Source organism: Podarcis muralis, chromosome 7, assembly GCF_964188315.1.
Source record: "Podarcis muralis chromosome 7, rPodMur119.hap1.1, whole genome shotgun sequence".
NCBI classification, from domain to species: Eukaryota; Metazoa; Chordata; class Lepidosauria; order Squamata; family Lacertidae; genus Podarcis; species Podarcis muralis.
In genome coordinates, this window is record NC_135661.1 from 10,857,312 (window position 1) to 10,880,966 (window position 23,655).

General features: G+C 50.9%; 2 protein-coding genes across 3 annotated transcripts; one reads left to right on the forward strand and one right to left on the reverse strand.

Moving 5' to 3' along the window:
* Nucleotides 1–32: 32 nt before the first annotated feature.
* Nucleotides 33–19,679, forward strand: FHIP2B (FHF complex subunit HOOK interacting protein 2B). The gene is made up of 17 exons (XM_028741228.2): nt 33–215; nt 1,802–1,880; nt 3,587–3,756; nt 4,837–4,941; nt 6,081–6,203; nt 7,420–7,638; nt 7,749–7,945; nt 9,496–9,604; nt 10,721–10,797; nt 10,929–11,130; nt 12,816–12,985; nt 13,071–13,199; nt 14,087–14,177; nt 14,960–15,103; nt 16,419–16,559; nt 16,758–16,864; nt 18,155–19,679. The coding sequence occupies exons 1-17, from the start codon at nt 165–167 to the stop codon at nt 18,258–18,260; spliced, it is 2,220 nt and encodes a 739-aa protein (XP_028597061.2). The 5' UTR covers nt 33–164; the 3' UTR covers nt 18,261–19,679.
* Nucleotides 19,680–19,781: 102 nt separating this feature from the next.
* NUDT18 (nudix hydrolase 18) lies at nt 19,782–23,047 on the reverse strand. Of its 2 annotated transcripts, none has more exons than XM_028741229.2 (3): nt 22,765–23,047; nt 22,204–22,468; nt 19,782–20,865 (listed from the first exon to the last, which is right to left on the reverse strand). In XM_028741229.2, exons 1-3 carry the CDS (start codon nt 22,942–22,944, stop codon nt 20,261–20,263), a joined length of 1,050 nt encoding a protein of 349 aa, XP_028597062.2. In that variant the 5' UTR covers nt 22,945–23,047; the 3' UTR covers nt 19,782–20,260. The 2 variants fall into 2 exon arrangements, with proteins under 2 accessions (XP_028597062.2, XP_028597063.2); XM_028741230.2 differs by having other exon boundaries at nt 22,255–22,468; nt 22,765–23,037.
* Between the last annotated feature and the right edge of the window lie 608 nt (nt 23,048–23,655).

Genomic DNA, 23,655 nt, shown 5'->3' on the forward strand with positions numbered 1-23,655 from the left:
GCCGCGCCCCTTTCCGCCCCCCGGGCGCTCTCGGCTGGACCAATCAGGGCCTCCTGCCTTCCTTCTCCACGGTTGGGCAGGAACGGCTCTGGGCTGAGGAGCGAAGGGGCGCAGACGGCGCCCTGGGCGGGGAGGCTCCTCCTCTCTCCTCCCGCGGAGAAGCCATGGCTCTCCTGGGCCGCCTGGGAGCCCTCCTGCAACGGGCCGTGGAGACGGTGAGCGGCGGGGCGAGGGAGCGGAGCTGGGCTAGCGGAGCTGGGCTCCCTGACTGGCTGGCCGGCTGGTCAATCAACTGATCAGGGAGCTGGCCGCCTACCTGATTGGCTATCTGGCTGGCAGGCTACCTGGCTGGCCACCTGGCAAACGAATTGATTGGCTGGCTAGGAAGCTGGCTGGCAGGCTACCTGACTGGCTACCTGGCTACCTGATTGGTTATCTGGCTGGCAGGCTAGCTGGCTGGCCACCTGGCAAACGAATTGATTGGCTGGCTAGGAAGCTGGCTGGCAAGCTACCTGATTGGCTACCTGGCTACCTGATTGGTTGTCTGGCTGGCAGGCTAGCTGGCTGGCCACCTGGCAAACGAATTGATTGGTTGGCTGGCTGGCTGGCAGGCTACCTGGCTGGCTACCTGGCTACCTAATTGGTTGGCATGGGCGTAGCCCCCCCATTAATACAAATCTGAGGTTCTGCCCCCCCCCCCAAATCCTGGCTATGCCCATGTTGGCTGGCTACCTGCCTACCTGGCTGGCGGGCGACCCCCGCAGGTGGGGTCAGGGATGGAGCTCATTCCTTAGAAAACCACTCCCCTCTTTGTTCCCGTCTACCCGTCCTTTCAGGGTGGGCTGAGGGGCAGGACCAGATTTAGGTTTGATGAGGCCCTAAGCTACCAAAGGAATGGGGCCCTTTCTATGTCCAGCTGTCCTTTGTCAACAACAAACTGTCGCTGTTTTTTTGTGTTGAATACAGTGGTTCCTCCGGTTGTGGACGGGATCCATTCCAGAGCTCTGGTCAGATCCCGAGGTTTCTGCAACCGGAGGTGCTGCTTCTGCGCATGAGCGTGGCAGGATAGAGAGTTTCTGCGCACGTGCGAGCGGCAAAACCCGGAAATATACTTCCGAGGTTGCCACTTTCGCAACCCAAAGTTTACGTTGCCCAAGGGCAACGTAAGCCGAGGTTCTACTGTATATGGTAGTTTATGGACCTAATAGGTATCTAAAGACATTTGCACATAACAAAATATGTATTTTATCAAAGCAATTGATGAACTGAAATACAATACAATAAAGAAGAAGTATTGGGGGGGGGGGGGCAAGAGAGTGGGGCCCTAAGCTATAGCTTGTTTAAAGGTAAAGGGAACCTTAGGTCCAGAGGTCCAGTTGTGGCTGACTCTGGGGCTGCGGCACTCATCGCACTTTATTGGCTCAGGGAGCCAGCGTGTGGCCAGCATGAAAAAAGCCGTTCCTGGCAAACCAGAGCAGCACACGGAAACGCCGTTTACCTTCCCGCCGGAGTGGTACCTATTTATCTACTTGCACTTTGACATGCTTTCGAACTGCTAGGTTGGCAGGAGCAGGGACCGAGCAATGGAAGCTCACCCCGTCACAGGAATTCAAACCGCCAACCTTGTGATCTGCAAGTCCTAGGCTCTGTGGTTTAACCCACAGCGCCACCTGCGTCCCGCTGTAGCTTATTTAGCTTATATGTAAATCCAGCTCTGCTGAGGAGGCATACAAGCAAGGGAGCAGCGTGGGCCTTTCCCCTCACAGCAGCTTTCTTCTCTCTCTCCCCCCCCCCCCCGCAGGAGGAGCCGCGCCTGGACCTCCCGGTCGCCTTCACGGACCACTGGAAGGGCATCACCCAGTATTACTTGGAGACCACCGGTAGGAACCCCTGTGGCCACGAATGCCAGCACTCGCTCCCTTTTGTGTGCAGCCACACCTCACTTTTCTTCTTGTTGAGCCGTTGCTACTTTCTTTACCGTTGCTCTTACTGTTGATTGATGGAAACGCAAAGCTTATGCTACACAGTTATTTTGTGGAGGTGGAGGAAGTTTCTTAGATTAAGTTAGCTGTGATTCCTGCATTGCAAGGGGGTTGGGCCAGATGACACTTTGGATCCCTTCCAAGTCCACAGTTCTATGATTCTGTGAATGTTCTTTTCCGAAGGAAGGCAGGTGACATGTAGGCTGAAAGGGAAAATAATACATTTGTGGCCCAAGTTGTCCTGACTTGTCAGACCGGTGTGGCCCACATTCAAATGAGGCTATATATGGAGTTGAGATGCTTATCTCCCACTTTCCTGCTCAAAAAGTACCCTGGAGACACTCTTATCAAAATGATAATAAATCTTTCACTTAAAAAACAAACCAACCATGAAATCAAGGTGAGGAAAGGGGAATCTATAGGGACAGAATAGGCTAGTTTTGTTTTCCTCCATTTCCCCCTTTTAAGGATACATGACAGCTTTTGGATCCAGCTGACATTTCTGAAGAACTTTGAAAGGCAGGAGTATATGATGATAGTATGAGAAAATGCCATAGAGTGGGCCAGCCCTTGTTTTCCAAGAGGGAACCACCTTGCTGTTTTGCAGAGGAGCAAACAGAAATACAGTGGTGCCTCACAAGACGAAAAGAATCCGTTCCGCGATTCTTTTCTTCTAGCGGTTTTTTCGTCTTGCGAAGCAACCCCATTGGCGGCTAAGCGGATTAGCGCTATTAGCGATTTAGCACTATTAGCGGCTTAGCGGGCTTAGCGGCTAAGCTGTTAAAAGGCTATTAACAGCTTAGCGCCTTTGAAAAAGGGGGGGGGGAGCAAAAAAAAATTGGCAAGCCCATAGGGAACTTCGTCTTGCGAAGCGCATCGAAAAATGGAAAACCCTTTCGTCTAGCGGGTTTTCCGTCTTGCGAGGCATTCGTCTTGCAGGGCACCACTGTATCCCTTTGCTGGGTTGCTGTGCTGTGGGAACCACCGCTTGAGGCTTCGTTTGGCTGCTGGCTGGGCTTTCTGCCTTTGGCTTGGAGGGGCTCAGAAGTTGAACATACCTGTGCCTGGAAAATCCCTCATCTTGCGGGGCACCACTGTACTTGTATAAATAAAATTATGGATAAAAGCCAGTTAACACTGGCAAAAAACAAATCCTGGCCCATAAATCAGCCTCCACCTTTGTGGTGTCCTCCAGATGTTAATGAACTGCTACAACTTCATCATCCCTGACCTCCAGTCTTGCTGTCTTGGAATCTGGAGGTTAGGGAAAGCTGTTACAGAGCTTCTGGGATCGGTCTTGTTGAGAAGCAGCACAGATCCTTTAGCCCTATTCAGAATTTGCCATGCAGAGAGGTCTGCAGCTGCATTCTGCAGGAATTAGTTCTGGATATTTATTTTTATTAAATTAATATCAGACCCTTCCTCCCAATGGAGCCCAGGGGAGCAAACAACAAGGAAGAAAGCAAAAACATATAAAAATGTTTTTAAATGATGCTGTTCAACCATCTTTTCAGTGCTTGAGTAAAGAATGAATGAGATCCCTGTGTTTGATGAAAAACGGGTGAGTGGGTCTGCTTGTGACAAGCTGATTGTCTTTTCTCAAGATGAAAACAAGCCAGCAAAAGAGACGGACATCCCCTGGCGCTTGAAACAGATGCTAGATATCCTAGCGTACGAGGAGAAGAAGCAGCCATCGGGGGAGACAGGGCCCTGTTTGGAGTACTTGCTTCAGCACAAAATCCTGGAGACCCTCAGCACTCTGGCAAAAGCAGAGGTACCACAGCTTCCTTTCTGAGGCAGTCCTGTACTTTCTGCCTTCCCTCCCGCCCAAGCAGTGAATGCTTTTCTGAAATGCAATAGGAGCAGGGCCTTTTTGGCAGTGGTGCCACTGGCTACAGGCATGATTCTCACTTTGCATGGAAGAGTCAGGCAGTGGAAGAGAATTCCATGCCCAGTTTAAGGGGTTCCACAGAGGATGCCTGTTGCTGGGTTTATCTTTTAAGCCAAGGATGGGGAACCTATGGCACTCCAGGTACTGTTGGATTGTTCGCCCCAGCCAACATGGCCAGTGTACCTCCCATGTACTATTTGTGAGGCAGAAGCAGAAGCAAGCTTTAAACACCTCCTAAAGATCCATCTTTTTAAGCAGGCACTCCTGGCCTCTTAAGAGTCACCACGTGATCCTACCTGATAATTTATTGATGTTTAACTGAATGTTTTATTGATGGCTTCTGTTTTTACTGATGTATTTCGTTTTATTTTCGGTTTTAAATGTTGTAGAGACATTTTTCTGCTTTAAATCATCTTACGGTGTTTTACGTTAACCGCTTAAAGATTTTACATACTAAGTGGTATATTTTATTTTATTTTTTTTTTTTATTAAAGATTTTATTGTTTTACAGAAGTAAGTGTAATGTCTCTCGTATTTTTTCCATGTAACATTTTTACAAATCTGTTTCATTTGTTGAGACATTAGGGGGAGGGGAAAAAAGGGGGGTTATAAACATTATTGATGAGGATGATCATGGAGCTCTCCTGCAGAATAAAATTCAACACACAGGCACCTTTTCTTTTTCCTTCTCTATTCAAGTAGGTGTTTGGAGGCGGCAGCTAGGCATAACTCGAAGGGCTGTTGCTGGGCTATTTTATGCTTTCTGGGTTTGGTTTGGTTTTTGCAATTTTAGGGTGCTTAACTGAACTCCTAATTTTTGGTGGTGTGTTTTATTTTGCTGTTCTCACTGACTTGTCTGAGTCAGTGTCAAAGATCCTTGAGGGCTGGTGGCAGGAGGGACAGGGCAGGATCTGCCGAAGGGATCCTCTGTAGCTGTTCTCTTGTCTCTCTTCTGATCCCCAGTATCCCACGGGGATGAGGTCTCACGTGCTCCTATTCTTCAGCCGCTTGCTGGGACAAATGCAGTGCCCTCTGCTGCATTACCTGAACGTGTACAGGCCTGTCCAGGTGAGTTCCTTTCTGCTGCGCCAGCCAGGGTTCGTCTGAGTTGCCCATGCCAAAGAAGGCAATTTCTGACACTCCCCTCTTCGTCAAATCTGGCGAAAGTTCCAATTAGCATTGTACTCGGTGCTGACAAAGAAAAATCAAATTCTGTGCCAAGGCAACTCAAGTTCTGCTACAAGAGCAGGATTCCATTTTCGAAAACAAAGCAGACTTGCATGTTTTCTCTTGGTTCGCGTGATTCTGAGCCCTGGGCTCTAAACTCTCTTGGTTACAGTATGATTGCATCTTACGTGTGGGTTTGATGTATAAAAACTCTTTTTGCAGCGGGTTTTCCTTGCGCAAAAAAAATGTTATTAATCTCTCCAACTTGCTTGCATTTAACTTGCAGGATTTCAGCCAGCGGCCTTCAACCACATATGGTTGAAATTGAGCATTTTTTTTTTTTTAAGATATTTATTAAAGTTTTAAACAATAGAACAAACTTCACAATCAAAACAAGAGAAAAGAGAAAAACATTATCATAATCAAGTAAAAATTAAAAAATACAGTAAAAAACGTAGAAAAATAGACAAAAAAAAAAGACATTAAAAAAACATAAAAGTCCGATTTCTTACTTCTTGTTTTCATAACCCTCCTTCCAGACTCCCTCACATCTCCCTTTACAGTGTTCCCTTTTACACAATCATATTCAGCAGTACCTTACCCTCTTTCAAATCTTATTCTGTAATATACATTTCAACTATTATGTCTCCAATTTTTCCCTTTATATCAGTTTGTTTAAATTTGACATAATATTATTCTAACTTTTCCACCCTTATTCTTCTGAAACATTTTTTACATATTCCTTTCCACTATGTCACTAATGCCATATTATCTTTATATCCTGCATCATTTTAACATTCATACAATTTGCAATGCTTTTGCAGGTAATCTTTAAATTTCTTCCAGTCCTCTTCCACTAGCTCTTCTCCCAGGTCTCGGATTCTGCCAGTCATTTCTGCCAATTCCATGTAGTCTATCTAAATTGAGCATCTTAAATGTGCGTAAGATGCGATTGTAGTGTATTCCTAAAGCATCTTTCTACCCATTTGCTCCTTGGAGCCACTGGTACCCTCACCCACCCACCCGCTGTCCTTCTACAGAAACTCCTCCACCTTGGGAACGACGCGCTAGGCTCTGAGCCTGAGAAGGAAATGATGCAGCTTGTTGCTGCCCTGTGTACCAAGATCAAACAGGATCCGGCCCTGCTGCCCTACGTCCTAGAGGTGAGGGTCTCTTGGATCTGCTTGCCTCCAGGTACCAGTACATCTTTTAACAGTCTGGGACAGACTGCAGAGTGCTCTGTTTTCGCAAGGTCTGTATGTGCATGGATGACCTTTAAAGCCCTAAATGGCCTTGGTCCAGTATACCTGAAGGAGCGTCTCCATCCCCATCGTTCAGCCCGGACACGGAGGTCCAGCACCGAGGGCCTTCTGGCGGTTCCCTCACTGCGAGAAGTCAGGTTACAGGGAACCAGGCAGAGGGCCTTCTCGGTAGTGGCTCCCGCTCTGTGGAACGCCCTCCCACCATATGTCAAAGAGAACAACAACTACCAGACTTTTAGAAGACATCTGAAGGCAGCCCTGTTTAGGGAAGCTTTTAATGTTTGATGTATTGCGGTATTTTAATATTTTTTGGGAAGCCGCCCAGAGTGGCTGGGGAAGCCCAGCCAGATGGGCGGGGTATAAATAATAAATTATTGTTATTATTACTACTACTATTATTGTTGTTGTTGTTGTTGTTGTTGTTGCAGAAATACACATGCCTGATCTTTTATTGCTTTATTTTCAAAAGTTATACAGCATTTCCTCAACAGAAATTATCTTAAGTCAGTGGTTCCCAAACTGTTCTCTCTCAGCCGGACCACTTAAAAATTGCTGAGAGTCTTGACAGACCACTTAATTCTTTTTCCGCCTGTTGCCACAGTTATTCGGTGTGTGTGTGTGAGAGAGAGAGAGAAAGAGAGAATGAATCCCCAGTGCTCCCAAACCATGCACATCAAGCAGGCCTTTCATGCTGGGTCTGCAAATCAAGCAGTGTATGAATTGCATGAAATAGCTAACTCATTTTGTTTTAGGAAGCAAGCGGTTTACTCATTATTTGAAGGAGCTCAGTCGGTGTTGCTTTCCGCAGTGGGTGCTCAGCTGCAAATCTCAGGTTCATTCCAAGAGTGTTGATCAGGCATAGGCAACTTGGCCCTCCAGATGTTTTGAGACTACAGTTCCCATCATCCATGACCACTGGTCCTGTTAGCTAGGGACGATGGGAGTTGTAGTCCCAAAACATCTGAAGGGCTGAGTTTGTCTACGCCTGGTGTTGATTCTGGAGGAGCCACCTATGGGTTGGACCCCTCTGGGGCATTGTGTCTTTGCTTGATTTCCCACCTTAAGCCCAGCATGCCAAACAGGGATAATGCAGCCAGGTTCTCCCCCTGTTTCCAAGGGCAAGAGTGTGGCGAGTGGGCAGAAAGTGGATCCGGCCTTCCAACCTCAGGGAGCAACAGCAGAGCCGGCCTTGGACCCTGCCCGGACCCTGCCCACCCCTGTAGAGCAGGACAGAAGACTGTGCCCAGAGGAAACTTCCTGCGAGATGCGGCTTGTGGAACCAGCCTCCTCTTCCCCAAACCTGGTGACCTCCCTGATCAGCTTGTGCAAGAGTAAGGTAAAGGGCCATGGGGCGGGGCGTACGCTGCCTCTTGCTAGGGCAGGTGGAGAAGGTGAGACTTCATATCAAGGAGGGGCTTCAGGATCCTTGTTTCCTCTCCCTTGCAGAAGAGGAAGGTTGCCCTCAAAGCTCAGGAGAACCTTCTGCTGCTAACCAGCATCGACCATCAAGCAGCTGCCCTGGCTCTGGCGCGAGACAGCAGGCTTTGCCCCCTGGTGGCTGACCACCTCTGCACGCTGTGCGAGGCCATCCCAGCCACTGTCAACCCTGCCGATGTCACCACGCTTCAGCCGGTCAGCTGGAGGTAAAGATACCCCCAGAGTTTGGTTTGGTTTTCCCCCAAACAATTTTTATTGGTTTTCCAAAAATTTTAAACAAACAAACATAAATCTTAACTGTACTTAATCCATTCTTCATAACATTGTTAGGTGACTTCCTCTAATCCCTCTGGCTGAGTTTCAGTATATATCTTTGTAACAGTTTTTCAAAACCAAATTTCTCATAAGATTAACTTAATCACCTAACATCATTCTTTCTTTTCATTTTAACTTTAAACATTTTATTCTCTAACATCACATATTTAAATCCTAAGCCTATCTGATATTTGCAATTTTTTCCAATGAAGTTATCTTAACATATTTACCCGTATTTTTCGCTCTATAAGATGCACCATCGCTCTATAAGATGGAGGAGGAAAACAAGAAAAAAAATATTCTGAATCTCAGAAGCTAGACGAGCAAGAGGGATTGCTGCGCAGTGAAAGCAGCAATCCCTCTTGCTGTTCTGGCTTTGGGGATAGCTGCGCAGCCTGCAGTCATTCCATAAGACGCACACACATTTCCCCTTACTTTTTAGGAGGGAAAAAGTGAGTCTTATAGAGCAAAAAATACGGTAACTAAATAGTCTTTAAATTTCATCCATTCATTCTGGTACATCTCCTCCTTCTGGTCGCGGACTCTTCCAGTCAGGTCGGCTAGCTCCGAAAAGTCCATCATCTTCATCTGCCATTCAAGATACCCCCAGAGTTTTGGGGCCACAAGGAGGCCTAGACCTTGGTCCTCCCCCAGCAAGTGAAGTGGCCTAGCTGGTTTTGCATGGCTTGTTCCCTGGGAACCAAGGAGCCCTCATTGGGGCTGTTGAGGAGGAAGTATTGCTTCTGAAGACCAGTTGCTAGACACCCCGGGAGGGGAGGGTGCTCTTGTGCTCGGATCCTGCTTGCACAATTCCCCTTTGGGAATCTGGTTGGTCGCTGTGAGAAGAGGATGCTGGACTAGGTGGGCCATTGGCCTGATCCCACTGGGTTCTTCTTAACGTTCTTATGGGTGCAGGTTTCTCCCTCCCAGCCCACAAGTCTCCATAAATCCATACACCCTTTTGTAAAAAAACCAACCAACCAGCTTCCAAATGCAATGCTGCCAATTAATAATTACCGTATTTTTCGCTCCATAAGACACACCCGACCATGAGATGCACCTAGTTTTTAGAGGAGGAAAACAAGGAAAAAAATATTCTGAACGAAACAGTGGATCTATGATTTTTGTGGTTCATGCTGTGGCCACAGACATGATATGTGATTTGACGGTGAATTTGGGGTAGCCCAATGCAAAAATCTTGAGAATCCATGTGGATCCATGCTTTGTAACCACGTTTTTGCGCCATTGCGGCCCCACGAAACAGTGAATTTCAGCGAAGGTCAGGCAAAGTACCCTCCCTATTCTGTGTCTGTATAACTCAAACCAGTCTGTGTTGAGGCTGTCAGACTTAGTTTTGCCTCTCACTCTCAATCTGCCTGACGAGATGTTCAGATGGAGCAGTGCTCCATACATTGCTGAACTGTACCTCTCGCCCTTCCAGGCTTCAGGGCAGCTGCGTTGAGGAGAACACCTTCCCAGGCCAGGCCAGCCTGGAGGCTTTCTTTGCCTGGCTCGATCTCTGTGATTGCCTAGCGAAAGAGGCCCACCCGGTAAGAGACCTCCTGCTGAGAACTCACTCTGAAACTCACTTACAGGTGGTACCTAACACCAAGGAAACTAAAGCCAATATGCCCAGTAACCTCACCCAAATGCTGGAGAGGGTGCACCTCCACAGGCACATACCTCCACATGTGGTGGGAGTGCCCCAAAATCCAACTATTCTGGACAATAGCCATACAAGAAATATGTAAAATAACTAAGCAAGTATTAGAAATCACCCCAGAACTGGCCCTACTAAACATATTCCAAGACAATAATGCCCATTTACACCACAAAGAACTCATAACCCACCTACTTTCAGCAGCCAGAAGCATCATAGCCAGACACTGGAGAGACCTGTCAGGAGTAAACATGGACCAATGGTACCAAATAGTATGGGAAACAGCCCTACTAGAGAAATTAACCGATAAACTGAAACTGACACGGGGACTAATAGAAGACGATGCCTTCACCCCGATATGGCTCCCCTTCATCACATATACAGCCCAACAAGACAATGACAATAATCCACCAACAGCATACAAATCAATATGGCTAACCTGATCCAAAACACCCACCCACCCCACTCACACACAAAAACAAAGACCACCCCAGCCAACCACAAATGAACAACCACACCCTAGGCCAACCCCAACCTCTCTCACCACCAAAGGAACACAAGCGAATAGCAAAGAGAACCTGCACAAACGACACTGACACAAAAACCCACACATACATTAAGCAAAATAGAAATATCGCCTCCCGACCCCACCCCCTCCACCTCTTCTCCCCTTTTTTCCTTCCTAATGTAACCCTAATGTCTCAACAAATGAAACTGACCTATGGAAAATATAACTTGAAAAAAGAGACATTGCACATACCTTTGTAAACCAAGGAAACTTTAATAAAATATTTAAAAAGGAAGAGACCTCCTGCTGAAACCTCCATCCACATCCACGTAGTTAAATCTTTGGAAGCTGCCTCAGGCTCTTTGCCCCTTTCCCTCCAAGTTGCAGGGAGCTTTCTGCGTTGTCAGTTCTCCCTTGGCCTGCTGGCTGACTCGGGTTTCTGAATGAGGAGGAGCTGCAGAGATCACGATGAGTCATTGTGGTGTTTCACCCCACCAGGTTGTGGCAGGTGCCGTAAGTGAGACGGTGGCTCAGAGGTTCTTCCAGGGAGTCCTGCAGCCCCAGCTCCTGCAAATGTGAGTCCAAGCTTAACATGGAAAGAGGGGTGAGCACCAAGCCTTGTCTTGCTTGGGGGAACTCGGAGACCTGCCTAATAAGCCCATGGCCAAAGTCAGCTCCCCTCATTCATCCCTGTCTTCCTTGGCAGGTCAGAACGTGGCATCCTTCTCTCGACAGCTGTCCTGACTGCCTTGGTAAGACACATCCGCTCTCCTGCGCTCCTCCAGGAATTGGTGGGGTTTGTGCTGGGAACCAAGGAAGGACCCGCAGTGGCCAAGGATGCAGGCCACCAGCCGCAACACCACCTCTGCTCCCAATTGATTGAGCGCTGCAACCACTTGTCTGACGAGGTGAGCTGAAATCCTGCTGGGAAAGTTCCACCTGAGCAGGATTCCTGCAAGCGTCAGTGGGGAGAAAGATGCAGCACGCAGCAGTGGCTCAGTGCTTGGGTCAGGCTGCCCTTAGGGGGCAGCAACTTGCTGGACCTCAGGCTGTTCAGGACTTCGCCTTGATAAGACGGAGGTTTTCAAACCTTTGAAGGCCAAGCATCAGCGCTTCCTTGTGGGAAGCAATCAAAAGCCTCAGAGCATGTGCAGAGGACTTTTCCTGAGTCACGGAAACTGCCAGGCTCCCAGGAGTTTCAGAGCGGGATTATGGGTTTTGTTCAGCTTGAGGTCTTCTCCCCACTTGTTGGGAACTTACCCCTGGGGCGATAGGGATGACCAAAGACCACAGCAGGCCAAGGAGATCCCAGCATGGGGGATGCTTTTCCAGCCCTCCCCCCCCCCCCAACCCCGGAACCTTCCCTTGCAAAATGGAAACTCTCATGGTCCCTTTAAGGCCCAGTGAACCCCAGGGAAGGGATCAGGCTCAACTCTTTAGGAGGAAATGAAGCCTTCAGCAGCAGCTGAGGCTTCCCCAGGATAGCAGTAGGCTCTGTGGTTGGATCTCTACTCTACGTGGGGCTGCCCTTGAGACTGACCCAGAAACTCCAGCGGGTGCAGAATGCAAGACTCCTTACGGGGTCCTTGCCATTCACCTGGTGCTATACCGGCTGCACTGGCTCCCGGTGGAGTACAGGGTCAGGTTTAAGGTGCTGGTTTTAACCTCTAAAGCCCTGTGCGGCCTAGGACCCTCGTACCTACGGGACCGCCTCTCCTGGTATGTCCCACAGAGGACCTTACGGTCTTCAAAGAAAAACATCTTGGAGGTCCCGGGCCACAGGGAGGTTAGGCTGGCCTCAGCCCGAGCCAGGGCTTTTTCGGCTGTGGCCCCGATCTGGTGGAACACTCTGTCACAAGAGACTAGGGCTCTGAGGGACTTGACATCTTTCCGCAGGGCCTGCAAGACGGAGCTGTTCCACCAGGCCTTTGGCCAAGGCACAGCCTGACCCCCCTCCTTCGGTAATCCTCACAGAACTCTATCTCAATGGTTGCCATTAATTTGATTCTGAATTGATTTTAAAATGAATTGATTTTAGAATGCTGTGTTACATTTATTGTTGTTAGCCGCTCTGAGCCCATCTTCAGCTGGGGAGGGCAGGATATAAATAAAATTATTTATTATTATTATTATTATCTGCCAGGCCCCTTAGTAAGGTTCGGAAAAGGAACACCAAAACGATCAAGGGGAAGGAGCGACTCCCTTATGTAGAGAGTTGCTCTTCTGCTTGGATCCTGTTTGGATCCGGCAGCCTCGTTCTATGTTCATGGCTTGATCAAGATGGGAAATGACAGTCTGAAACCCCAAAACCCTTGTCCCTCAATAGCTGCTCTTGCTTGTCTTGCTACCAACTGACCTTGCCTTCCGGCTGCCTGGAGTTTCTGTGGGTCTCCAAGGGGTGGCTCCAGGCTGCCTGAAGTGAGAGCTTCTCTCCCAGAAGGGAGGCTTCCCATGGCCAACCCCTGACCTCCATCTCCCTACACCTTTTTCCAGGTGGAAGGAGGTGGTGGAACTCAGCAGCTTCCAGTGCTGGGAGCAGGGCCTCCTAGCGGGCTTTCCTGACTCCTTGCCCTTCTTCCTTCCTCCCCTCCAGATCAGTATGGCCACCTTGAGGCTGTTTGAGGAGCTGCTGTGGCTTCCGGATCGACGTATCATGCATCGCCTGGTCCTGGACCACCTGGAGGAGCGCAGCTACCTCCTGAGAAGCCCACCTGGGCAGGAGGAGTCCCTTGCTCGTGAGCAAGAGCCCTGCGAAGATGGGTTGTAAGTGAGAGCGGGAGAGGAAAGTTGGGGGACGGGGCCCTCGTCCAGGCCAGCCACTCAATCCTCCTGTTCTCTGTACCTGTAGAGAACTGGAGGAGGATCCCTACTTCATAGACGGGTTCCCAGGCACCAGCTTCCAGGTCTCTACCAAGCCGGGCGTCCCTGTCCCAAAGCAGCAAGCCCAGCCGGAGGACGTGAAGGAGGTGGTCAGCAGGTACGAAGGGGGGGGCAGGGAGACCGGCTCACAATACGTGAACAGCTTAACTGAACTCACAAGGCAGGCCTTCGCCAGACTCCTCCACCCCACCCCAGCCCAGCCAGGCCCAAGCATTTCAGACATGCTAGATAGCTCTGTGGGTCCCTCCCCCCAACTCTACAGTTCTATGGTTCTTACTTCCATGAGGGCCAGCCACGTGTGGCTGTCCTGACCACTGCTGATGGGAGTTGTAGTCCAAAGCATCTGGAAGGCACAAGGTAGACAGGGGCTGCCGTCAAGGGAGCTGTGTGGCTTGGCCATTTTGCAGGAATTTTTTTTAAATGGCTGAGCATTTCGGTTGGAGCTTGTATTATATATTAGGCAAACAACTTGGCATTCTGCATCCAGCTCGGTTTTTAACAGTGCCTGGATTATATCTCCACAATGTATATACAGTGGTACCTCGGGTTAAGTACTTAGTTCGTTCCTGAGGTCCGTTCTTAACCTGAAACAGTTCTTAACCTGAAGCACCACTTTAGCTAATGGGGCCTCCTGCTGTCACCGCGCTGCCGGAGCACAATTTCTGTTCTGATCCTGAAGCAAAGTTCTTAACCCGAGGTACTGTTTCTGGGTTAGCGGAGTCTGTAATCTGAAGCGTATGTAACCCGAGGTACCACTGTATATATGGTCATCTGGTCCTGCAATGCAGGAATCACAGCTAAAGAATCCCTGACACCTGGCCATCCAACCTCTGCTTAAAATCCCCAGGAGAAGGAGAGGGAACTGCCTAAACACCTGCTGCCATGTTAAGGTTCTTCCTAATGCTGACCCTCACACCTGGGTCCTGGGTCTCAGAGGCTTCTTTCCCCCCCCCATCATTGCCATCCTGCTTCCTTCTTTCTCAGCTTCCTCTGCCTGGTTCCCAGTGAAGCAAAGACCTCTGCCTACCTGGAAGAGGCCGGGTATGACACCTATGTCCACGATGCCAGTGTGCTGGTGAGTCACTTGTCTCCCTGCCTACCTGATCTCTGCTGATCTGTGATACCTGGCGTTTTTCCCTGCTCCTGCGATTCACAGCATTTGAGTTCATTCTCCTTTATTGTCTCAGCTGGGCCCTGCAAGAGCCTCTCCTTTTTTTTAAAAAATGAAATGTTTATTAAGCTTTTTTAGAATAGTACAGTAAAAATGAAAAAGAAAATAGAAAAATACAAAATAAAAACAGTTAAAAACACACATATTTTCTGTTCCTTATTTTCCTTTAACTTATTTCCCGGACCTCCTCATACCTCCCTTTTTTGTATTCCGCTTCAATTTATTGGTTCAGCAAATCCTTACCATTAAATTTTAACCCATTTATAACCCTTTTTTCATATTCTCTTAGAGCATTACAGCTGGAAACCCCTTAATTGCTATCCAACATCATTCTATCATTCATTAATTTTACAATATTTCTGTAGATAGTCTTTAAATTTCTTCCAATCTTCTTCCACCGACACTTCTCCCTGGTCTCGGATTCTGCCAGTCATTTCTGCCAATTCCATGTAGTCCATCACCTTCATCTGCCATTCTTCCAAAGTGGGTAGATCTTGTGTCTTCCAATACTTTGCAATGAGTATTCTTGCTGCTGTTGTAGCGTACATAAAGAAAGTTCTGTCCTTCTTTGGCACCAATTGGCCGACGATGCCCAGGAGAAAGGCCTCTGGTTTCTTCAACCTGCAAGAGCCTCTCCTTAGCCCCTTCCTGTGCCCACCTGCAATCCATCCCTCCTCTTCTGTCAGTTCCAGGAATGTTGTACCAAGGCGTCTTGCTGGCACTGGCCAAAGGCCCCTCGGCCCCTGGAGACCTGCTCTGCCAGCACCGGCTTCTACGAGGGCCGTTTCTTGGAAGTGCTCTTTGAACGGCTGATGCGCATCCTGGACCAGGTAAGGATGGGAAAGGGGTCCTTGCTGGGAGTGGCCAGCATCGCGAAGACCCTGGAGCCTGGTGTTTCTGTGGCCTGGAAGCGGCAGGGAGAGACAAGTTTCAGGGGCTGCTTCCTTCTCTAGGATGGGGCGCTAAGATTCTCTACCGGACTGCCTTAGCAGGGGAGCTGGAAAGCAGGGCTCTGCTGTGAGAGGCCAGCCAGCTCCATCCGGCCTCCTCTCCCCTCACCTGTCACCTGGGGGCAGCCATTCCATCAGGTGGTCTCAGGGGAAGAGAAAGTGGGAGCAGCAGGGCTCATTGCATCAGCTGTGCTGGAGGCCCAGCGCCATCATCCGCCTCCTGCCCCTGAACTGGGCCACCAGGTCAACTATTTAGAAATCTCTGCCTGGGTTTTTGTTTTCCTCATCCCTCCCTTTCCTTTTTCCCTTGTGTGTTGTGTCTTGTCTTGTAAGCCACTCCGGGAGCCTCTGCTTTAAATAATTACAGTGGTATCTCGGGTTACATACGCTTCAGGTTACATACACTTCAGGTTACAGACTCTGCTAACCCAGAAATAGTACCTTGGGTTAAGAACTTTGCTTCAGGATGAGAGCAGAAATCGTGCTCCGGCAGCGTGGCGGCAGCGGGAGGCCCCATTAGCTAAAGTGGTGATTCAGGTTAAGAACAGTTTCAGGTTAAGAACGGACCTCCAGAACGAATACTGTACATAAGAGGGAAGGGGAAGTGAAGTGAAGGCGCGAGTCAGGTGTTGATCATCAAGTGAGCTGTGCATAAGCAAGCTGCCGGCTAGCTCTATGGAGGCTCCTTTTATTGGCACAATATGCAAAACCAAATACATTTTGGACTGTGACCTTTACACATCTTCCCATCCCAAGATCGTGGGGTGGTACAAAGTTATTTTGGCACCTGTTTCCACCGCGTCATTTTCCCCTTGCACAGTGTATGACGAAGGAGACAAAGATCACAGACAGGGCACGGCAGACCACTAAGAGAGCAAAGGTTAGATAGGGGGGCATGATGTTCGGACAGCTGTGGCTTTGTCTGGGGCGGGGGGAGTGTACGTCACACCCAGCGATCACCCCTACAGGGAAGGGCCTTGAAATGCCACCTTACAGCTGGGGCCTGTTGTATAATGTAACAAAAGGGTCTTGCTTGCAGAGAGCAAGTGCAGAATGTCGTGGGTGGGGGGAATCGCTTCTCTCCTGCTCTCTTCCCTCCCCCTCCGGTGACCCTCAATGCCTGGCTGTTTGTGCAGGCTGTGAATGACGCCCCACAGTTGAGCCCTCTGCCCCCCTTCTTATTCCTCCCTTGCAGCCCTACGCAGTGAACCTGCAGGTGACGTCGGTGCTGTCCCGCCTGGCTCTCTTTCCCCACCCTCACCTCCATGAGTACATCCTGGATCCCTACTTGCCTCTGGCCCCCGGCTGCAGAACCCTCTTTTCCGTCCTGATCAGGGTAATGTCTAGTCTTGGCAAGGCAGGCGGGGTGGGTGGGGAGAAATGGGGAATTCTGCCTGGGGAAGAAGGTGCCTTTTGGGGTGTCCTGTGCCTCTAAGCTAAGGGGAGCCCTATCATCCCTCCCCCCAGCTCCTCCTCTCCACCTGACTTGGAGGCCTGACTCACACGCCGCCCCTTCGGTCTCTCCTCCTTCCAGGTGATTGGAGACCTCATGCAAAGGATCCACCGGATACCAAACTTCCCCACCAACTTGCTGCTGGTCCGGAGGGGGCTGATGGGGCTGGTCCCTGCTGTAGAACAACAGTGAGTGTTGGGGGGACACCGCACACAGGTTGAAAGGGCTGGTGCCAACCTCCAGTTTGGAGAAAAGGAAAGGTAAAGAAGAGGCTGCATGAGATGAGAGTACCCTAAAATGATAGACCACATGCAGCAAGTGAATAGAGAAAAACGAAGCTGAATGGTGGAAGATTCAGGACAGATAAAAGAAAGGACTTCTTTGCGCAGCACAGAGTTAAACTATGGAACTCCCTTCCACAGGAGGCAGTGGTAGCCACCAACTTGGATGGACTTAGAAGAGGATTAGAGAAAGTCAAGAAGGAGGAGAGAGTTGTTGATGGCTGCTAGCCAGGATGGCTCTGCTCTGCCTCCACAGTCAGAGGCAGCAATGCATGTGAACATCAGTTTCTGGAAACCACAGGAGGGGAGAGAGGGCTCTCGTGCTTGAATCTTGGCTTGCGGGTTTCCCACAATGGGCATCTGGTTGGCCACTGTGAGAATAGAATGCTGAACTAGATGGGCCCCCTTTGGCCTGATCCAGCAGGACCAGCAGGCACATCCCAAACTCTAAGGCATAATGTGGGGGGACGACCAGACCTGTCATTTTCATATTCATCTATTCCTTTCACAGTCTGATGAATTATTATTATTATTATTATTATTATTATTATTATTATTATTATTAATACCCTGCCCATCTGACTGGGTTTCCCCAGCCACTCTGGACAGCTTCCAACAAAATATTAAAACACAATCTGTCAGACATTAAAATCTTCCCTAAACAGGGCTGCCTTCAGATGTCTTCCAAAAGTCTGGTAGTTCTTCTTCTCTTTGACATCTGACGGGAGGGCGTTCCACAGGGCAGGTGCCACTACCGAGAAGGCCCTCTGCCTGGTTCCCTGTAACTTGGCTTCTTGCAGCGAGGGAACTGCCAGAAGGCCCTCGGAGCTGGATTAGACGGAGCTGCACAGACCATAGAATCATAGACTTGTAGAATTGGAAGGGACCCCAAGAGTCATCTAGTCCTTCCCCTTGGGAAGCAGGAATCACAGCTAAAGACTCCCTGACAAATGACTATCTGCATGGAGGGAAAGAGGCTGACCTGTAAAGGAGGCAGTCTTTGGTTTTAAGTCTCCCCTCCGGCAAGCTCCTGTCCTCCTCTGCTAGGGTTGCAAAGGACTCAGATAGCGCATATATGACGAAGGTGTTTTGCAGATGTAAAGTGCTGTCGTTCTTGAGAAGCAGAAGTGGGGAGGAGAGCAATAGGAAATGAGGGCAAGGCCACTTCCTCAGCCTCACAATGCTGCTTCCTTACAGGATCGGCCATCGTACCCTCCTGGAGGGGGTGGTTGTCCTCGAAGAATTCTGCAAGGAGCTGGCGGCCATCGTCTTCGTCAAGTCCATGCGCGAGGTCCCCGCCTGACCTTCCAAGGAGCACGCTGCCCCTTTTGGATCCCACACTTCTCAAGGGATGGATGCGCAGCTGGGGTCTGGCAAGGGCATTTGCGGCAACCCTAGAGGCCCTTTGCAGCCTCGTAAGAACCGGGCCGCAGCAGTCGCCTTCATGTGGGGAGAGCAGAGGCAAGCCCCCTGTGCTTGAAGGGCTGCCCAGGAGCCCCACGCCCAGTCCCTAGAGCAAAAGTCTCAGAAGTCAGGCTGTGACCAGGCGAGACCTAGCTCTTCCTGAGGTTGAGCATGTGGTTCCTCACAAAGCCAGAAGTCCTCTGCCTTCTCCCTCAGAAGTCTCTCGCCGTGGCAGATCCAGTTGTGATTTCAGAGCATCATGGCTCCCTTTCTCCCTGCAGGAGCCTGGAGCCGGCATGGGGCACCTCAGGGCAGTCTGGTACATAAGATACTAAAGGCCCCTCCTGGACTTTCTGGGTTTTTAATCTCTGGCTTGTTTTATTTAATGTTTGCCCAATGGGAAAGTGGGGCAGGCAGGGTGACCGAAAGCTGCTTTGTGAAAGGAAGAATCTTCCATGGCTGGGCGTTAGGGGTTGTGGGGCCTCCTGCCTCGATTCTGACCTTCTCTGCAGGCCTCAAAGGCCAGGCCAAAGAGGGGGAGACACTATTTGCTCCTAACCACAGCAGAGGTTGTTTTCTTCTGCTCCTTTCTGGATTGATCTGTCCAGTCTCAACTCCTCAGGAAAAGAGCCCTTTCCCTTTCATTTTTACTTTCATTTCTAACAGAGTTTCTGCTAGCCTTCCTCTCATCAGCTGCAACTTAACCCCTTCCCAGAGAGCCTCTCTCAACGCTGGTTCCCCAGGTGGCGTTGGACTACAGCTCTCCTCATCCTTAGCTTGCAGGACCAGTTGTCAGGGATGATGGGAGTTGTAGTCCAATAGCACCTGGAGACCCATGGTTGAGAGAGAGGCTAGGTCACAGGGTGGAAGAGGACCTGGGAGGCCAGGGTTCGAATCCCCACTCAGCCATCATGAAACTCACTGGGTGCGATCTTAAGGCAGTCACTGCCTCTCGGCCTCTCAGGGTTGTTGTGGTTGGGATTAAATGAGGAGGGAGAGAAGAACCACCAAGCCTGGAGCTCCTTGGAGGAAAAGGTGAGCTATTCGTTTCAATACGCAATACGTAAATAAATAAATGCCGCCACCAGCAGCCCTGGCTGGGGCAGGCTCCACCCACCATGGCCAGGCACAGCGTCCAGTCCGTTGTGGGTCTAAAGACTCTTTTCAAAGTGCAATACATGTGAGGAGGGAATCTGCCCCCCCTCTCCGTAAGCTGGGACGCACTTTGGTGTCTCCACACTGCAGCTACAGGTTCTCTGCTTCCACTCTGATGGGTTTCTTACTCGTGCCTTGAAATAAATAATCTGTGGTAAACGTCCTGGCTTTGCTCACGCTCATGTTTAGGACCTGTGGGAAGTCGCTGAGCCCCCTTTTCTCGTTTACAAACAAGAACATGCAGAAACAGTAGAACACGAGGGGAAACTGGCCTTTTTAATTTTATTTTTACCAAGCCTGGCTGGATTCTACAAGGCTGCAAATCATCCATAAGGGTGGCAAGAGCTCTAAGCTCCTCCTGTCAAGGTCCTTTTTCTTGCAGCTGTGGGGAGAACCCAGAAGCTGGGCACTGGGGGGGTGGGGCGGCATGCACAGGCATTGCCATGCTCCCGGTGCGGAAAGGTGGAAGAATCACAGCTGTGAGCTGCCACTTCTGGAACAAGAAAAGGTTCTCCTGGTCAGTTCCAGAGTTCAGGCGCCATTATGCCCTCAGCTGTTGCGTCGTTTCCTGCAAAGGCACAATGCAAGGTGCCCTCTGTGGCACCACAGACTCCCAGCGTCCCTCATTCCAGCAAACAGCGAGCATTTTTGGCCCATCTGAGGCTCCTCCAGGGATCCTTGCCTGGCCCAAAGTCGCCAAAGTACACACCCGGGGCCATCCTGCATCTCCACAGGGGGGGTGGTTCAGCTGTTAATGGGGACAAAGGACTCTTCATCAAGCCTCTGCAGGATCCGGCTCCGCAGGGCCTCATCCTCCACCTTCCGCCAGAGGAAGGCTCCACTCTGCAACGCCGGGGGCGCTTCATCCAGCCACCGTCCCTTGTCGCCTACAGCCGCCATGATGTTGAAACAGATCCCATCGCTCTGCCCGGGCTCCTTCCCAAGATGCTGGACCCCAAGCAGGCCTTGGATGCGGACGGGCACCTGGGGGTGTGGCAGGGAGTCCTGGAGTAGGCGCTGGATGGCCCCCAGGAGCCTGTGACCCAGCTGTGAGGGAGCCAGGCCGCTTGTGGCCAGAGGAAGTCCCGGAGCCCCCGCTGTCCCCTGAAGCACCCACAAGTTGCCACTGCTGCCAACACAGACAAGCAGCAGGCGTTGGCAGATGAAGGCGCAAGGCAGCTCCACGGGCAGCGTTCGCGGGTGGGCCGGGCTGGCTTGGTACCGCAGAGCCAGCTCTATTAAGGGCAAGATGTCCCGAGAACGCAGAGGCAGGGAGGGCGTCTCCCTGTTCCACCACTGGGCCTGCAGGGATTCTGCGTCAGCTTCCTGAAGGGTCTTCAAGGCACCACCTGGAAGGGAGAAGATGCCTGGGGTTAGGTGGGAGTCGAGGCAATTGTGCCGTGTGTGTGCACCCACAAGGATGGATTTTCTCGGCTATATGCCAGCCCGGTCCAAGGTTCACTTTCCTTGGAATGCTCAGTGGAGACTGGTGTTTTTAGGATACACGGGAAGGCCATTACCTTGCAGAGAAACTTGCTCAGCAAACCTCTAATTAGATTGTAGCCCTCACTGGGTCCAAGACCCCAAGAATCAGGAGGGATTCATCCAGTCTGACACCCCAAACACACTCCAGATGTTCAGAAGTGGCCTTGGAACACAGCCACACTGGGACACCTTGCTTCTTGCCCAGTTTAATGCTTTGTCCTTCACTGGAGAAGGGAAAAACACGGAGCTCTCCACTTGGAGACGGGATTCATACTTTGCAAAGGCACTGTTAGGGCCCAGCACTTTTGCCCTGGGTCCCAGATCTCCTGCCCCTCTCCTGGGTCCCTTCTTAATAAGACATACAGGCAGGGCTGAAAGGCCCAAGGCCAGTGAGAACTCAGGCCAGTGGTTCCCAAAGTGGGTGGAAATGCCGGGGGGGGGGGGGAGGCGACAGGATTACCTGGGAGGATGCTAAGAGGCAATGAGGGGGGGGGGCGAGGGGGGCTGGAGGTGGGCCCCTCTGAGGGCATTGATGGCTTATTTAGGATTGACCAGGCTGGCACCTCAACTGAAACACCTTCCTTACTTCGTATTTACTGCTCTTACTGCTTTCAAAGCTATTTTGTTTGGTCACATTTGTTTGTCTTTAGGATTCTACATTATCACAAGTCGCCAGATAGCCAATTATTGCTAACAGCTATTAATTTTCTAAGAAGTTAGTTACTGTACATCTGTGAAGCTTTGTGTATGTTTGGGAAGTACATAAATACAGACATTTCAAACTATAAATTTCCTTCACCTATATGCTTTCGTTAGTAAGAATGTACAAAAATACTTTCCATGCAAAATTCTTTGTTGTATATATTTTCAAGCTGCAAGATTGGATCAGAGCACGTGTTTATTTTTTTTAAATAAATGTGCAACTAACTCTTACTGTTTTGAATTTTTTTGTGCTATTATCTTCCTTAGTGGGTGGTGCAAGCTGCTGTTCTGGGTAATGCTTTCTATGGGATAGCACTGAAGAAGTTTTGGAAAGCACTGCACCACAGATGGGCATCTCTGCATGCAAATCAACTTTTGCAAGTGCATGCCCTGGGTCTAGGGAGGCCCGGCAAGCTTCCTGCATTCCTCTGCTGCTGTTGCAACCCCCAGCTGGCTCTGCATCGAAGCAGGGCACCTCTTGCCAAGGGGATAGCCCCGACCTCCCAACCCGCGGAGCTCCAAGTCCCCCTGAGATGCGCCCGGGCCAGCACCGGTGGGTCGGGCGAGGAAGACGAAGCGGATCCAGGCGGGGCCCCTCTCCTCCACGGCCAGCAGGGTGAGGGGCTGGCACTGCAAGCCCGTCTCCTCTTGGACCTCCCTCCGCATGGCCTCCACGATGGTCTCCCGGGGCTCCATCCGCCCCGCCGGCAGGTACCACCGCCCGTGGCACTCCCGCTTGGCCTCCTGCATCATCAGCACTTCTCCCTGTTGGTCAAGGGGGCGAGGAAAGATATATAGACACATATACATTGTGGGAGGGGGGCTGCCAGGCCACCTGGACTCCGCCACTCCCTGCCGGACCCCCGCCTCCGTGCGTGCGGGCTTGTGGATGCTGCAAAGCAATCTGGCTGCGGGGAAGGATGCTTTGCAGCGTTGCTTTGCCTGGCGCGCCGTCGAGGGGCCAAGGCAAGCCAGCCGCGACCAGGGAGAGAGGGGAGCGCCTCCCTCCACCCCCGAGAACAGCCGCAGCGTCAGTTTCTCCTCCCGTCCCGCAGCCGCACCTCCTCGTTGAGCAGGACGGCCAGGACGATGTAGCAGGTGTTCCTCCGCAGGCGCGCCGGCTCCAGATCGCGGCCCTGCGGCGGCGGCGGCGCCACCACCGGCCAGCCCCCGCCGCCCAGCACCGCCGCCACCTCCTCGTCGTCCGCCGCCGCCCCAAGCCCAGCCGCCAGCGAGGACATCCTCGCCAGGGGCGCGGAAGGCGCAGGGACGGGGCGGGCTCGAGGAACTCTGCACGCGCTCAGGGGCTCGCTCGCGTCTGCTCCCGGGGTATGGGAGGCGGGGTGGAAGGAAGGCAGGAAGGAAGGAAGGAAGGAGAGCGGCTGAGGGGCGAGGCGATGGGGAAGGAGCCGCCTCTCCCGCGCCAGCTGGCTGCTGCGCTCGCTTCCTGTTGGACAGGGACAGCGTCAATCGCCTGATGACATTATGACGCGCAAGGTAGTCAGACGTTCAAAAAACAACAACACCGCTTCGCTCAGCTGGTCATCTCAGAGGAATCGAACATCAGAGGAGCCTGCAGGATCAGAGCAGCACCCTGTTCTCACAGTGGCCAAACCTGCAAGAGCCTTCTTCCCTCCTGCGGTTTCCAGCAATTGACCATTCAGAAGCATTTGCTGCCCATGAGCGAGGAGGCAGAGGATAGCCATCAGGGCTAGTAAGCCCTCTATAGCCCTCTCTTCCTCAATGAATTTGTCTAATCTGCTGCACTTCATTTTATCTGTCATGAATCTTCCAACATTCAACTTCACTGGATGCCCAGGAGTTCCTAGTTTTCCTCCCTTATGAGAAAGGGAGAAAACATTTTCTCTACCAACTTTCTCCATGTCGTGCATTCTTTTGTCACATCTCACTTGCCTTTTCTCTAAACACTCAAGTCCCAAGTGCCACTACCA

Coding starts and splice junctions, on each gene's coding strand:
- NUDT18 (XM_028741229.2), bottom strand. CDS start 22,944: ATGTCCTCGCTGGCGGCTGGGCTTGGGGCGGCGGCGGACGACGAGGAG. Junction 22,469..22,764: donor CCGTCCTGCTCAACGAGGAG/GTGCGGCTGCGG, acceptor CTTGACCAACAG/GGAGAAGTGCTGATGATGCA. Junction 20,866..22,203: donor GGAGCTCCGCGGGTTGGGAG/GTCGGGGCTATC, acceptor TCTCCCTTCCAG/GTGGTGCCTTGAAGACCCTT.
- FHIP2B (XM_028741228.2), top strand. CDS start 165: ATGGCTCTCCTGGGCCGCCTGGGAGCCCTCCTGCAACGGGCCGTGGAG. Junction 15,104..16,418: donor TGATGCGCATCCTGGACCAG/GTAAGGATGGGA, acceptor CCTCCCTTGCAG/CCCTACGCAGTGAACCTGCA. Junction 16,560..16,757: donor TCTTTTCCGTCCTGATCAGG/GTAATGTCTAGT, acceptor TCCTCCTTCCAG/GTGATTGGAGACCTCATGCA.